Source organism: Orycteropus afer, unplaced genomic scaffold, assembly GCF_000298275.1.
Source record: "Orycteropus afer afer isolate SDZICR_OR568_19922 unplaced genomic scaffold, OryAfe1.0 scaffold00010, whole genome shotgun sequence".
In the NCBI taxonomy this organism is placed as follows: Eukaryota; Metazoa; Chordata; class Mammalia; order Tubulidentata; family Orycteropodidae; genus Orycteropus; species Orycteropus afer.
In genome coordinates, this window is record NW_006921597.1 from 22,259,200 (window position 1) to 22,273,223 (window position 14,024).

General features: G+C 39.1%; 1 protein-coding gene across 1 annotated transcript in view; it reads left to right on the forward strand.

Annotated features, from left to right (window-relative positions):
- The window catches only part of VAV3 (vav guanine nucleotide exchange factor 3), a 539,901-nt gene that overhangs the window by 293,727 nt on the left and 232,150 nt on the right, over positions 1–14,024 (forward strand). The window contains exons 12-15 of the mRNA XM_042782103.1: positions 118–204; positions 4,157–4,242; positions 7,228–7,360; positions 8,080–8,189. Coding sequence (XP_042638037.1) covers positions 118–204; positions 4,157–4,242; positions 7,228–7,360; positions 8,080–8,189 — 416 coding nt within the window. The remainder of the gene's footprint in view (positions 1–117; positions 205–4,156; positions 4,243–7,227; positions 7,361–8,079; positions 8,190–14,024) is intronic.

Genomic DNA, 14,024 nt, shown 5'->3' on the forward strand with positions numbered 1-14,024 from the left:
ATAGTGGTTACTTTTACCACTAATGGAATTAATGATGTGTTTTTGTTTCAAAGCAGTTCTTGTCTCTTCTCTAATATTAGCATGCCTTCTTTTTGTACCCTTCTCTCTATTTTTTAGGACTTGGCACAATATGTGAATGAAGTGAAAAGAGATAATGAGACCTTACGTGAAATTAAACAGTTTCAGCTATCTATAGAAAATTTGGTATGTAATTATCCTTCCATTCAATCCCCCCGTCCCCAAATTGGGGGGCATTCTAGGAGTTGTTTTTGAGGAAAAGATAGTTTACTTTCTCATTTCTGTTGCCCCCAGGTTTATTTTCTAATTGTTCTAGTTGAGTATCCAGGTGGATGTCTGTTCGTACCTATGACTTATCATTTTTTAGCAACTTTCTGCCATCACCCAAGTCACACTGTGCCCCTTCTCCCAATAGTCTGTTGTTGTTGTTGTTGTTATGTGCCGTCGAGTCAAACCTGACTCATAGCGACCCCTCCTTGGGTTTCCGAGGCAGTATCACTACGGAAATAGGATTGCCCAACCTTCCTTCCGAGGAGTGGCTGGTGGGTTTGAACCGCCAGCCCTCTGGTTAGCAGGCAAGTGTCTTACCCACTATGCTACCAGAGCTCCCAATAGTCTAAGCACTAAAAATTGGTATCCATTTTTTTTCCTTCTTCTCTCAACCATATGCATACTCATGGCTGATTCCTGTTCATTTATTCATTTAACATATATTTATCAGGTAACTACTACATGCTGGACAATTTATTTGGTATTTGGGCCATAACTATGAACAACATGGTTTCATGATTGAGGAAAGAGTAAAAAAAAAAAAAAAAAGAGCTTAAAAATGCCATCAGGTTTGTCTAGAAAGGGAGGAGTGTGCCCATGACCATGTATAGGGTTGGCAGATGATGTCTCTACAAGCATATTCATATGTGCTATAAGAATGGCCAGGTATATATAATAGAGCTGACAAGGGACAAGATTGTGGTGACTTCTTGGCCTCAGCCAGCTACTTGCAGGGAGTGACTAGTTAGACCTGTGGGCTTGGACCGTGGTTGCAGGGGACATCAGGCTCATTGGCATAACATACTATGCAAAAACATTGTTCTGCATCCTACTTAGGTGAGTAGCGACTGGGATCTTAAAAGCTTTCAATCAGCCACCTAGATGCAACTATGGGTCTCTTCATGTCCGGAGCAAAGAAGAATGAAGAAAACCAAAGACGCATGGAAACAATTAGTCCAAGAGACTGGTAGACCATGTGATTCTCAGTGTTTATGACCATGAGACCAGAAGAGCTTGATGGTGCCCAGCTACCACTGTTGACCACTTGGAGGGGGGATCTGTGTAGGAGATCCTGGAAAGAGTGAGAGAACAATGTGGAACAAAACTCAAAATCATTAAAAAAAATTTTAAAAAAGACCAGGTTTGCTAGTCTGATAGAGCCTGGTGAAACCCCTGAGTCCCTAGCTACTCTTCAGGTCTGGAATTGAACTCACTCCTCTGGCTTCCAGCCAAAAAATAGGCATAGGGACTGAACATTTACATCAGGTAGATACATTCCTTGGAGAGATCAATCATGGGAGAACAGAAGGGTAGTGTATGCACAGGGAGACTACTCAGGAGGCAGGAGTGCATGGGTGGGAAGGACATAGGAAGAGTTAACTATAGGGAAGAAGTGGAAAGAGCTGTTACATTGTGGGAAGTTGCAGTCAGTGTCATGAGATTAAATGTGTGTGAACTGCTGTATGGAAAATGAATTTGCTCTGTAAACTTTTACCCAAATCACAATAAAGATTAGAAAAAAAAAAAAAAATGCCACATTGAGATTAGTGCTACAGATTGGGTGCTGTAACAGGATCGTAAAAACCAAAAAAAAAAAAAAACTTACTGCCATAGAGTCGGATCCGATTCATAGCGACCCCTCCTTGGGTTTCTGAGACAGTATCACTACGAAAGTAGATTGCCCAACCTTCCTTCCGAAGAGTGGCCGGTGGGTTTGAACCTTCAGCCTTCTGGTTAGGCAGTCATACGCCTTAGACACTACATTACCAGAGCTCCCAACAGGATTATAAGGGAGTCCTAATTTAGATAAAATGGTCAGAATAAGTCCTTCTAAGCCATTTGCCATTTGAACTGAGACCTGAAGGATGCAAAGAAAGAAGCCACACAGGGATGGGGCGGGGAGGGGTGTCAAGGCAGAAACAAGTGAAATGCCCAGAGACTAGCAAGAGCCAGGTGTGTTCCTGAAGCTGAAAGGGAAAAGTGAGTACAGATTGAGATTGAATGCAGAAGTGATGAGCGCCAAGGAATGAGAGGTGGGTCGGGGAACTGTGTGCTGTGGCCTTGGACACCAAGACATAGTGTTTGGATTTTATTGTAAGTGCAATGGGAAGCTACTGAGGGTTTTTTATCAGGAAGTGTGAAAAATCTGATTCACATTCCAAGACGATCTTTTAAGCAAAGAGACAAGTTTGCAAAGTTTTGAAGTAGTTTTGAGAGAGATGATGGTTGTCTGGTCTAGATTAGGCTATTGGCAATGAAGACGGAAATTTTTTTTTTTTGGTAGAGCAGTTTTATTTGCTTCTTTCTCTGAAACATTTTGTGCCTGTCTCTTTCTTTTCATTCATACAACCGCTTTCTCATTTCAAGACCCTATCATCCCTACCAGGCAGTCACAGGAGTCTCTTCATACTGTTACATTTCCAAAATGAGTATTGCTCAACTCACTGTCTTTCCCAAGCTTGTGAACATTTTCTCTTGTCTTCAAGATTCCTTAGCATGATATTTAAGACCCTCAGTGATCTGGCTGTAAACTGTTTTCCTGAGCTCATTCATCCATTATATCTGCCCACATACTTTACGTTGCAGCTACCCTGCTGCGGTTTATGGTCTCTGATTTGCCATACATTTTTATAGGTCTGCCTTTGATCATAATCTCTTCAGAGCCTAGAATATCTTCTCCCATTTTTCTCTATCAAGTTCCTCAAAACCCAATGAAAATAAATCTCTTTCCCTAATCTCCAATCATCCTGTCTTCTTTGTAATTCCACAGCACATTGCCTGGACAGCTGTTTAGCACTGATTTTTATACTTCCTTATACTACAGTTAATTGCACTTCTGTCTCCTTCATTAGAATGGAATCTTTTAGATGTTAGTCCTAATTTTTCAGCCAATTTTTTATTCCTTTAAAATCTTGTACAGTAGGTATTCATAAACATTTAAAATTTTCTTTTGATTATCTCTGATTAAATAATTCATCATATTTAATCATTTTATTTTTGACATCTTAGCTCAGGGAAGCCCTCCCTTACCCTTTAGGCCAAAGTAGGTCCCTTGCTTTGCATACTCCTAGTCTTTGCCTTCATGACAAGCTGTGCATTTGTAATTATCTGCTGCTGTGAATATTTGTTCCCCAGTTAGTATTCTCCACGAGGCCAGGGTCTATGCCATCATTATCTACTTTGGTGAGAGGCATACAGTAGTTGTTCAATATATATTAGTTCTGTACCTCCTTAGTGATTTGAATTTTTCCAACCTATTTGACTGCTAATCAGAAGATGAAGGTTTAAACCCACCAGCCACTCATGAGAAGGAAGACTGGGCAATATACTTCCATAGAGATACCTCCTCAGTAAACTAAGGAGGGGTTGCTATGAGTTGGAATCAACTTGATGGCAGTGAATTTTGTTTTTTTGGTTTTGGATTTGCTCTTTTAAAAAGATCTCTGGTGGCATAGTGCCTAAGGCATTTGACTGCTAACCTGAAGGTTGGCGATTCAAACCCACCAGCCACTCCGTGGAAGGAAGACTGGCAATCTACTTCCTTAAAGATTTACCATCTCGTGAATCCAAAAGGGGTCATTATGAGACAGAGTTGACTTGATGGCAGTGAGTTTGACTTTTTGCTCTTTTGGTAGCTTACTACTCATTAAGATTATACTAAGAATAATTAATATCTTTCATAAAGCCCTGAAATGATAAAGGACCAATTGTTTTTAAAAGTGTGTCATATGGACCTGTGCTTAAAAATGTAAAATGATAATATTTATAATGTAATCAGCTAATTGTCTCTAGAAAGCATCTTTTTTAGCATTTATTTCTCTATATATGTGATTATACAGAACTCAGAAATGTTCATTTTATCTTTTAGAACCAACCAGTGTTGCTTTTTGGACGGCCTCAGGGAGATGGTGAAATTCGCATAACCACTCTAGACAAACATACAAAGCAAGAAAGGTGAGAGAAGAGGAGTAATTCTTGTTTTCAAAATAAGTGATTATTATCAGACGATTAAGGATCCCTGATGGCATAGTGGTTAAGTATTAGGCTGTTAACCAAAAGGTCAGTGATTGGAACCATGAGCTGCTGAGTGGGTAAAAGATGTAGCAGTCTGCTTTCATAAATATTATAGCCTTGGAAACTTTATGGGGCAGTTCTACTCTGTCCTGTAGGGTCACTGTGAGTTGGAATTGACTCTTTGGCAGTGGGATTAGTTTTTTTGGTATCAGAAAATTGAGAAAACTTTAAACAGTTTCTCTAAGACAAAGGAGAGGGATAAAAAAGAAGAAAAATACAGGACAGACCAACCTGTGAGTTTTTAAGATTTTCTAATATAGGTATGTCAGATACTGTCATTCTTTTCTGATTTCTATTGATTTGTCTAAGTGTAAGCTCTTGAGAAGGAGATGACAAATATAGACGAGGTCAGCTAGGCTGAAAAAGTTCATGTTAAAATAAATACAGGTAAAGTAACAACAGATGCCTTCCATAGAAACACAATTGTTTGATATTTTTGGTATGCATTTTAAAATAACAAAAAATGCCCTAAGATGGAAGTCTGAATGAGGACCATTAATGAGATTTTCTTGAGGAAATTTGCAGGTAGAGTCCTTGAAGGTTAGTTAACATGACTTTGTGTCTCTGATTATATATATGTGATTTTCCAGTTGATACTAGTATGGCTAATGAGGCCTTGAGTGATGCAAATGGTTACATGCTCCACAACTAGCAAAATGTTGGCAGTTTGGACCTTTCCCAAGGCTCCTTGGAAGACAGGCCTGGTGATCTGTTTCCAAAAAGTCATGACCTTGAAAATCCTATAGAGTAGTTCTGCGCACATGGAGTCACCATGAGTGAAAATTGACTCAATGGTGATTAACTACAACAAGAAATACCAATTTATACATGTATTTGTACCTAATGAAGGAGCTTTGGTGGTACAGTGTCTAAGGCATTTGACTGCTAACCAGGCTGGTAGGCAGTTCAAGCCTACCAGCCACTCCACAGAAGAAAGATGGGGCAATCTATTTTCATAAAGATTTGCCACCTCAGAAACACAATAGAGGTCACTGTGCGTCAGGATCAATCCAATGGCAATGAGTTTGGTTTGTTTTTGTACTTATCTAATGACATTTCAAGGAGCTCTGGTAGCATAGTGCCTAAGGCACTTGACTGCTAACCAGAGGCTAGTGGTTCAAACCCACCAGCCACTCCTTGGAAGGAAGGTTGGACAATCTACTTCTGTAGTGATACTGCCTCGGCAACCCAAGGAGGGGTCGCTATGAGTTGGGCTGACTCAATGGCATGTAACAACAATGACATTACAACCAACAGCTACCATCTCTGTGGCCAAGATGGGCATGTTCTGGAATATTTGGAGAAGAGCTAGTCAGCCAGCAGGGGGCAGCATCAGCTCTTGCTTCTACTCTGAAGCCCTGGCCTCGTAGCTCCCAGAAGTCACACGTCCTTTAATCTCAGGGAGGAATAGGCTTTGAAAGTGATTCAAATATTAGTCCTATGTGAATGTACATCTTCAGTATCACTGTTGTGTAAAAAAGTATATTAATCACTGAGAATTTATGAAAAGATAGAAGTTGCAATATTGGATGATAAGGCTATAAGGTTTGCTTTCTCTCCCAAATTTCATTGTTTTTACTGAGAAAAAAAGAGAAATATCAGCATTAAATTTTACTGTAACTTTGCTGATTTACTTTTTGCCCATACACTGCTCAATTTATCTCCAGGTGGCCGATTAAATCATGAGGCAGTAACGTAGAGGCTCAGAGCTTGGGCCCCACAGTTAGTCCTGAGCATGACCCTGTCCTGGCCCTGGAGCAGAGCAGTGTGACCTGGAGCAAAGTGTCTAACTCCTCTCTATTTAGTCAAATGAAGATGATAATACAATCTCAGCAGGTGGTCATGGGAATTGAAGTGAGTTTGTGAACCGGATTAATTTGAATCCTCTCAGGGCATTCTTGCTGACTGCTGGTAACTTCACTAGAAGATGGATCTGGTTGTCATTATTATTCTGTAAATTTTTTGCTTTTAAAGAACAAAAAAAGCAGTAGTTGCTCATGAACACAGCTTTGTGGCTTATCTTAGCTGATCCTTATAGTAACTCTGTAATGTGTATATTGTGTTTATGATAATTTTGCCCATTTTTTAAATGAAATAACTGAGATACAGTAAGGCCATTCATTCAGCAAAGGGGCAAAGGGTTTGCACTCTAAGAAACTCTGGTGGCACAGTGGTTAAAGCATTCCCAAAATCTCAGCTGTTTAAACTCACTGGCCACTCTTTGGGAGAAATATGAGGCAATCTGCTTTTGTAAAGATTTACAACCTTGCAAACCCTATGGGATTCTGAGTTGTAATGGAGTCGATGGCAGTGGGTTTGTTTTTCTGATCTACTAATCTAAAAGTTGGTAGTTCGAATCTACTTAGTGGGATTGCAGAAGAAAGGCCTGGGAATCTGCTCTGTAATGACTATAGCCAAGAATTGGCATACGGAGCAGTTCTACTCTGTAACACATGAGATGACCGTGAGTTGGAATCAACTCAACAGCAATGATTTTTTTGTGTGTGTGTGTGTGTGTGGTTTTATGATACCAGGATGCTGGTGGTTCAAACCTACCAGCCACTCCTCGGAAGGAAGGTTGGGCAATCTACTTCCGTATTGAAACCACCTCGGAAACCCAAGGAGGGGTCGCTATGAGTCGGGTCTGAGTCGACGGCACATAACAACAACGATACCAGGATACATGCAGTTCTTATAACTTCCAATCTCATTCTTTTCAATGTACAACGCTTCTTTTTGTCTTTAATTGAAAGGAAAAATAAGTTTGGTTGGTTAAATTAAAACTTTTCAGGAAAAAATTAACACGTATTCTTCCAGGCCATTTCAGTCAGTCAGTTAATCAATCTCTCTCTCTCTCTTTCACAGGCATATCTTCTTATTTGACTTGGCAGTGATTGTATGTAAAAGAAAAGGTGATAACTATGAAATGAAGGAAATAATAGATCTTCAGCAGTACAAGATAGCCAACAATCCTACAACTGATAAAGAAAATAAAAAGGTAAATTCTTGCAAGTTAATAACTGTACTGTGGTCATATCTTTGAATGTTCATAAAGAATGTGCTTGCCAATTCTGGTGTTTTTGTTTTTAGAGATTGATTGAGAACAAGCCTCTGTGACACAAAACTGGACACTGCCACCGTTGATCTGTTGTTGTTGTTGTTATGTACTGTTGAGTCGGCCCCGACTCATAGCAACCCCTCCTTGGGTTGCCGAGGCAGTATCACTACGGAAGTAGATTGCCCAACCTTCCTTCTGAGGAGTGGCCAGTGGGTTTGAACCGCCAGCCTTCTGGTTAGCAGTCAAGTGCCTTAGGCACTAATGTCTTAGTGATGGAGACAGTAAAATGCACCTGTTTAGAGAAATTGTCAGGAGCTCTGGTAGCGTAGTGCCTAAGGCACTTGACTGCTAACCAGAAGGCTTGCAGTTCAAACTCACTGGCCACTCCTTGGAAGGAAGATGGGCAATCTACTTCCATAGTGCTACTGCCTCAGAAACCCAAGGAGGGGTCACTATGAGTCAGGTCCAACTCGACGGCACATAACAACAACACAGAAATTGTCATAGATATGACGTTCACTACAATAATAAGCTTGATTGGTTACAGTCTATATGTTGACAGTGTTACTTTTTTTTTTTTGTATGATTATGATGAATTTGGAAGCATGGTGTTATTAATTAATGATAAATGTTAACTCAGATCATTTTGATTTTAACAGTGGTCTTATGGTTTCTACCTCATCCACATCCAAGGACAAAATGGGTTAGAATTTTACTGCAAAACAAAAGATTTAAAGAAAAAGTGGCTGGAACAGTTTGAAATGGCTTTGTGAGTATTCTGACTTTTCAGAGGGCTTTTTCGCCTTCTACTTAAGCTATGTATGAATAATGAACTACCAATAAATGTACTCTAATGTTTGTAGCATGTGTACAGAGACCAGGGAGACACTTTGCTCTGAGCATGAGTCTATTGGGCTGTTTTATAACATTGGTCTCCTAGAGGGGCTTTGGTGAATTCTTTTAGAAGAAGAAAGAGGGAGCTCTAACCTTCCTTTTGACTTTCTTACCATCAGTATATTTTAATTCTTCAGTTTCGAGCAGCCTATGAAAGTATTATTCTAATGATAAACTTTAAACGTAATTGTAATTGTTTCATTTATATATATGTGTGTATATGTTTAATTAAATGGAAATACACATATATACATATATGCACATGTCTTATTTTTAATGGAAATATTGATTTCTTCCCTCTGTTTTTTGTTAACTCATTTATTGTTTCAATTCTGGCTAAATTGCTTGATGTATTCAATTAAATACTTTAAGGGCTTGATTTTTTTTTAAATATTCTAATTCTAATAAAATTTTAATTTTATTGAAGAAGAAGCTCAAAAAAGAGGTGGAAAATAACTCAGCCTTGTTTGAAAAGCAGTAGGTTACAGAGATGTAATTATACAAAAATGTATCATTGTAGGGGTTTCTTTTTAATGTTGGTATTTAAGGATTGAAAGGTACATAATGACCCTGGTTATGGAAACATATAGGTCATACTGAAACTGAAGCTGTTAGTAAAATATGAATTTACTGAGGGAAGGACAATTTTGTATCTTGTTTCATTTGTGTTTTAGCATTATTTACCAGTTGTGGAACAAATCCTTTTTGTTTTTGTCGCTCTTGTTTTTCTTTGCAAAATACTCATGTTAATATAATAAAGGTAGAGTCTGAATGTTTCATTGTAATTCTGAAAAAAGAAAAATAAATATTCTTTCAAGATTACTTTATCTAGCATTTTGGGAGATAGTACTGTGTAAGAGAGAGATTTTTAAGCTTACAGACAATTCTGGGTTCAGCTATAAGCACTGTTACGAACTGGCTACATGGTCTTAAACCCTTAGAACCTTAGTTTCCTCATCTGTAAAATAGAGATAATAACATTTATTTTGAATTCCACATAATAGGTGTCAGGCAGAGTGCCACCCAAATAGTACAAAAACTGTTACATAGTATTTATTAGTAAGTGACATATATTGTTAATGTTATTAAGAATGTTCTTGATACACTTATGGGTGCTTACAAAATCAAAGGACATTTTCCAGCACACAATTATAATCCTTATGATATATTATAATTGATTATAATGATTAAAGAAAAGAGGTTACTCATTTTGTGCATTAATGTAATTAATTTACTACAGGGACCCATTTGGTCTTGGACACAAGGATGAAAGTTGTGAGCCCATCCAGTCTCTGATGAGTAATGGACCTTATCATAAACCCAACCGACCAGTTGTCATCTAGTTCATTCTGACTCATGGTGACCCTAAGTGTGTCAGATTAGAACTGTGCTCCCTGGGGTTCTCAATGATGGGTTTTTTTGGAAGTAGATCACTAGGCGTTTCCTTTAAGGACCTCAAGGTGTACTCAAACCACCAAACTTCTGGTTAGCAGAGAGCATGCACCATTTGTACCACCCAGGGAGTGCTATCTTAAACCCAGTGTGCTTTCTTACTGAGATTTCAAGTAATGGCCAGTACCAGGATTTGAACCGTTAGAATTACAGTGACAAAATGCAGGGGTTGGTGATAATGTGCAAAGGCAAAGATGATCTTGTAGGAAGGATGCTGGACTAATTATTTTCACATGGGTTCTATTTGGCTACAGATGAATGAGGAAGACATTCTGAAGAAGGAAGGAAGATGTTTTTAACCCAGAGCAGACAGGGTCCTTGGACTATATGATAGATACAGCAGTTAATATTTTGTTCAGCTGCCATAAATTAGACAGCTAAGGTCTATATACGAGAGGCTTCATGAGATAGATTTTGCATCTCTCTTTTGTATAAGAACATGGCATGGGTAGAAGAGGAGTATGTGGTGGCTCTTTGGAGTATCATTGGGGATGTGAATTCATATCTCCTGCTCCCTAATGATCCACATTTGGCTTCCATTCTTAACCTTGAGATAGTTGCTAGAGCTCCAGCTCTAAAATCTGCATTCCAGGCAGTGGCCAGGGATGATCCTTCCCTTTTAAGGATGGTTTGCAAAAGTGTCACACACTTCTGTTACATCTTATTGACCAGACTTAGTTATGTGACCACATCTGACAAGGGAGCATGGAAATATAATGTTTATTCCAGACAGAAATGTTTCTGGCTAAGAATTGAGGTTTTCTTTCCTAGAAGAAGGGAGGACTGGGTAGGTGTAGGCAACTAGCAGTCATTAACTTGCTGGTATATACATAAAGGAATATGGATAGATTTAAATTGTTCTACTACAAGAAATATATCTGTAGCACATACATAGAACCATGATTCTTAATCTTTGAATATTTTCCAAGTAACTCATCAATATAATTAAATATCTGTTATTGTTAGCTGCCATTGTATCACAGCCCCCAACTCATGGTGACACCATGTATAATGAAGTTAGAATATTGTGATCCATAGAGTTTTCATTGACAATTTTTTTTTGAAAGTAGATTGTCTGGCCTTTCTTCCTAGTCGTAGTATGAAGCTTTACTTAAACCTGTTCAACATCACAGCAACACTCAAGCCTCCACAGATGGGTGGTGATTTTGCTTGAGGTGTGTTGGCTGGCAGTTAAACCCAGATCTCTCACATGGAAGACAAGAATTCTACCACTGCATCACCATACCAAGTACCTAATAGCCATCAAGTAGATTCCAACTCATAGCAATCCTACAGGGCAGAGTAGAACTGCTCCATAGGGTTTCCAAGGTTAAATATCAATAACTCACTGCCATCAAGTCAATTCTGACTCAGAACAACTCTATAGGAGAAAGTAGAACCGCCCCATAGGATTTCCAAGACTAAATCCTTACAGAAACACACTGCCTCTCCTTTCTCCCGCAGAGCAGCTGGTGGGTTCGAGCCACCAACCTTTTGGTTGGCAGCTGACTGCTTTAACCACTGTGCCACCAAAACTCCTTAAATATCAATAGAACTGATTATGTGTGTTTCACTGGTCCATTGACTGCCCCTGCAGATGGTGAGAGGGTAGAAATGCCTTTTTGTGAGAATTACTCAAAGTCAAAATTTAAGGCTTCTGTATAAAGAAATTACACTATGTATGGGAGCTCTGGTGGTGTAGTGTCTAAGGCATTTGACTGCTAACCAGAAGGCTGGTGGTTCAAACACACCAGCCACTCCTCGGAAGGAAGGTTGGGCAATCTACTTGCATAGAGATACTGCCTCGGAAACCCAAGGAGGGGTCGCTATGAGTTAGGTCAGACTCAACAGCAGTGAGTTTGTTTTTAGTTTTGTTACATCTCCACAGGCCAGCCTCTCCCAGTCTCTGTAGTATCACTATGTCCCACAAATCTTCCTAGTGCACTTTGGGCTGTTGCTTTAAGGAACTCTGGAAAGGAAATAAAGGCCTTGGTGGTGGGATGGTGGCGGGAAACCAAAGGAGGTGGTATTTTAAGACCTATGAAATGTTTGCCAGTTCTGTTTACAGAAGATGGCAATTCTGCTGTTTCTATGATACTGGGATCACTTTTATTTAAAATTTTGCAAAGCACCTTTAAGGTGCTTAAAATACTGCTCTTAATTTAGAACATGGAAAAGCATGAGTACCAATAAACAATAAGTATACAGTAAACAGAGATCTTCTCCCCAGAGATGACCTAAATCTTAGCCTCTGTCTTTCCCGTTTGTGCCTCCAGTTTTGCTTGGTAGCAGTGTTCTCTGACCTTCTATGGCCATAAACATTCCCAGCGTTTAAAATATGCAGCGGACCACAGCCAAGCTTGGCAGACCTCCATAGCTAAGGCTGAGTAAAGAGAAAAACAGCAGTGACCCACTTGGATAGGGCAGCATGAAGACTTTTATTTATATTTTTAATTCTTTTGTGTGTGTGTGTGTGTGTGAGAAGTAGTAGTATCAGGACTCATTGCTCTCAAGGTTGTTGAAAAAGTTATTGAGCCACATACTGTTCAAGAGCTATGGTTCTTGGCACCCTACTTTAAAGAATGTATTTTGTTCTTTAAGAGACTGATTGACGTGTGTTGCTTACTCATACTTATTTCCAAAAGAGGTGTTTGCCACCAACAATCTAATCTCTTTCAGTTCTGTTTAGTGTGAAGTATATGGCAAATATTTTATTAGCTTAAGCTGGTTTTCACAATGATGTTGAAAATGTAGATGTGAGCATCTATGGCAGTGTTCAAAATACTGTTAGGAAGCTGTGATATTGTCCCCAAATCTCTTATATCCAGATGTGTTTTTATGAATTCTGTGTTAGTTTTATAGATATAAATTAAATAAACATTGTTCTACCCATTTTACCACTCACTAAACTAACAGTCATAGGAGCATCTTGGCAAATTTGTACAGGTTTTACATGATACCATTTACAGTTGAGTTGAGGATCTCCATTTATGGCATTTTCTTTATCCATTGAAGCTGCTAAAATAAGCAAGTGGGCTCAGATCTTGGTATCTAAAACTGCAGTCAAGGTTTTTCTCCCCTCCCCCTCAATCTCCCTACTGTGAATAGGATCTAGAGGATCAGGTCATTTCTTTAAATGTTTCTGGAATAAGTCAGAGGTGGGTAGAATATGAAACAAAGGAATGAAATAGAAGAACATAATAGGAGAATTAAAGAAAGGAGAAGTAAAACAGGAGGAAAAGAAAGCAATGCATAAGGTAGAAAATGGTGGACTCAGAACGAGTTTACTGCAGGAAAGAGAAAGGCCTTCCTAACTGCAATTTCTTCAGACTGACCTGACTGTATTCTTGAAATTCTGACAATTCATATTATTCCTGTGAATGAAAGGGCCCTTTGAAAAAAATGTATATATGATAAATAACACTACTATCTAATATTAATTATTGTGATTATATGCTGAAGAAATAGCATATACATCATTAGCATCTGCTAAAATATTAAACAACAACAACAACAACAAAAAAAAATCCACCAACACACAAACCAGTTGCTGTCACATCAGTTCTGACTCATGGTGACCCCATATGTTTGGGATTAGAGCTGTGCTCCATAGCGTTCTCATTGGCTGTTTTTTGGAAGTAGGTCGGTCACCAAACCTTTCTTCTGAGGCACCTCTGGGTGGACTATAATTGCCAGCCTTAGCCCAGGATATTTGTGCGTGAACCCTGGTGGCACAGTGGTTAAAGCACTCAGATGCGAATTCAATGGGTGGAGGTTTGAACCCATCAGTTGCTCAGTGGAAGAAAGATGAGGCAGTCTGCTTGTATAAGGGTGTACAGCCTTGAAAACCCTATGGAGTCATTCTAACCTGACCTATAAAGTTGGAGTCAACTCATTGGCAGTGGGTATTTGATTTAAACATTAGAATGAGTGGTAGAAGGGAGATGAGAATGGAGGATGAACATTTTAGAGCTCAGGAAGAGTGCTGGGGCCAGGCTGCATCATCATATTCCTTACATGGAGGTCAGCCCCTGAGCTTTGTAATGCCAGCTCCTAAGAGAAGTTTCTTCTGTGAGTTGGGCAGGAGCTGTTAATCTAATTGCTAAACACTACAAATGGCATTAGATCTGGGGCTGTGATTCTTTTTTTTTTTTTTTGACCTTTTGTGTGTGTGTGTGTGTGTGTGTGTGTGATTTGGGTGAAAGTTTATAGAGCAAATTCATTTTCCATACAGCAGTTCACATACACTTTGTCTCAT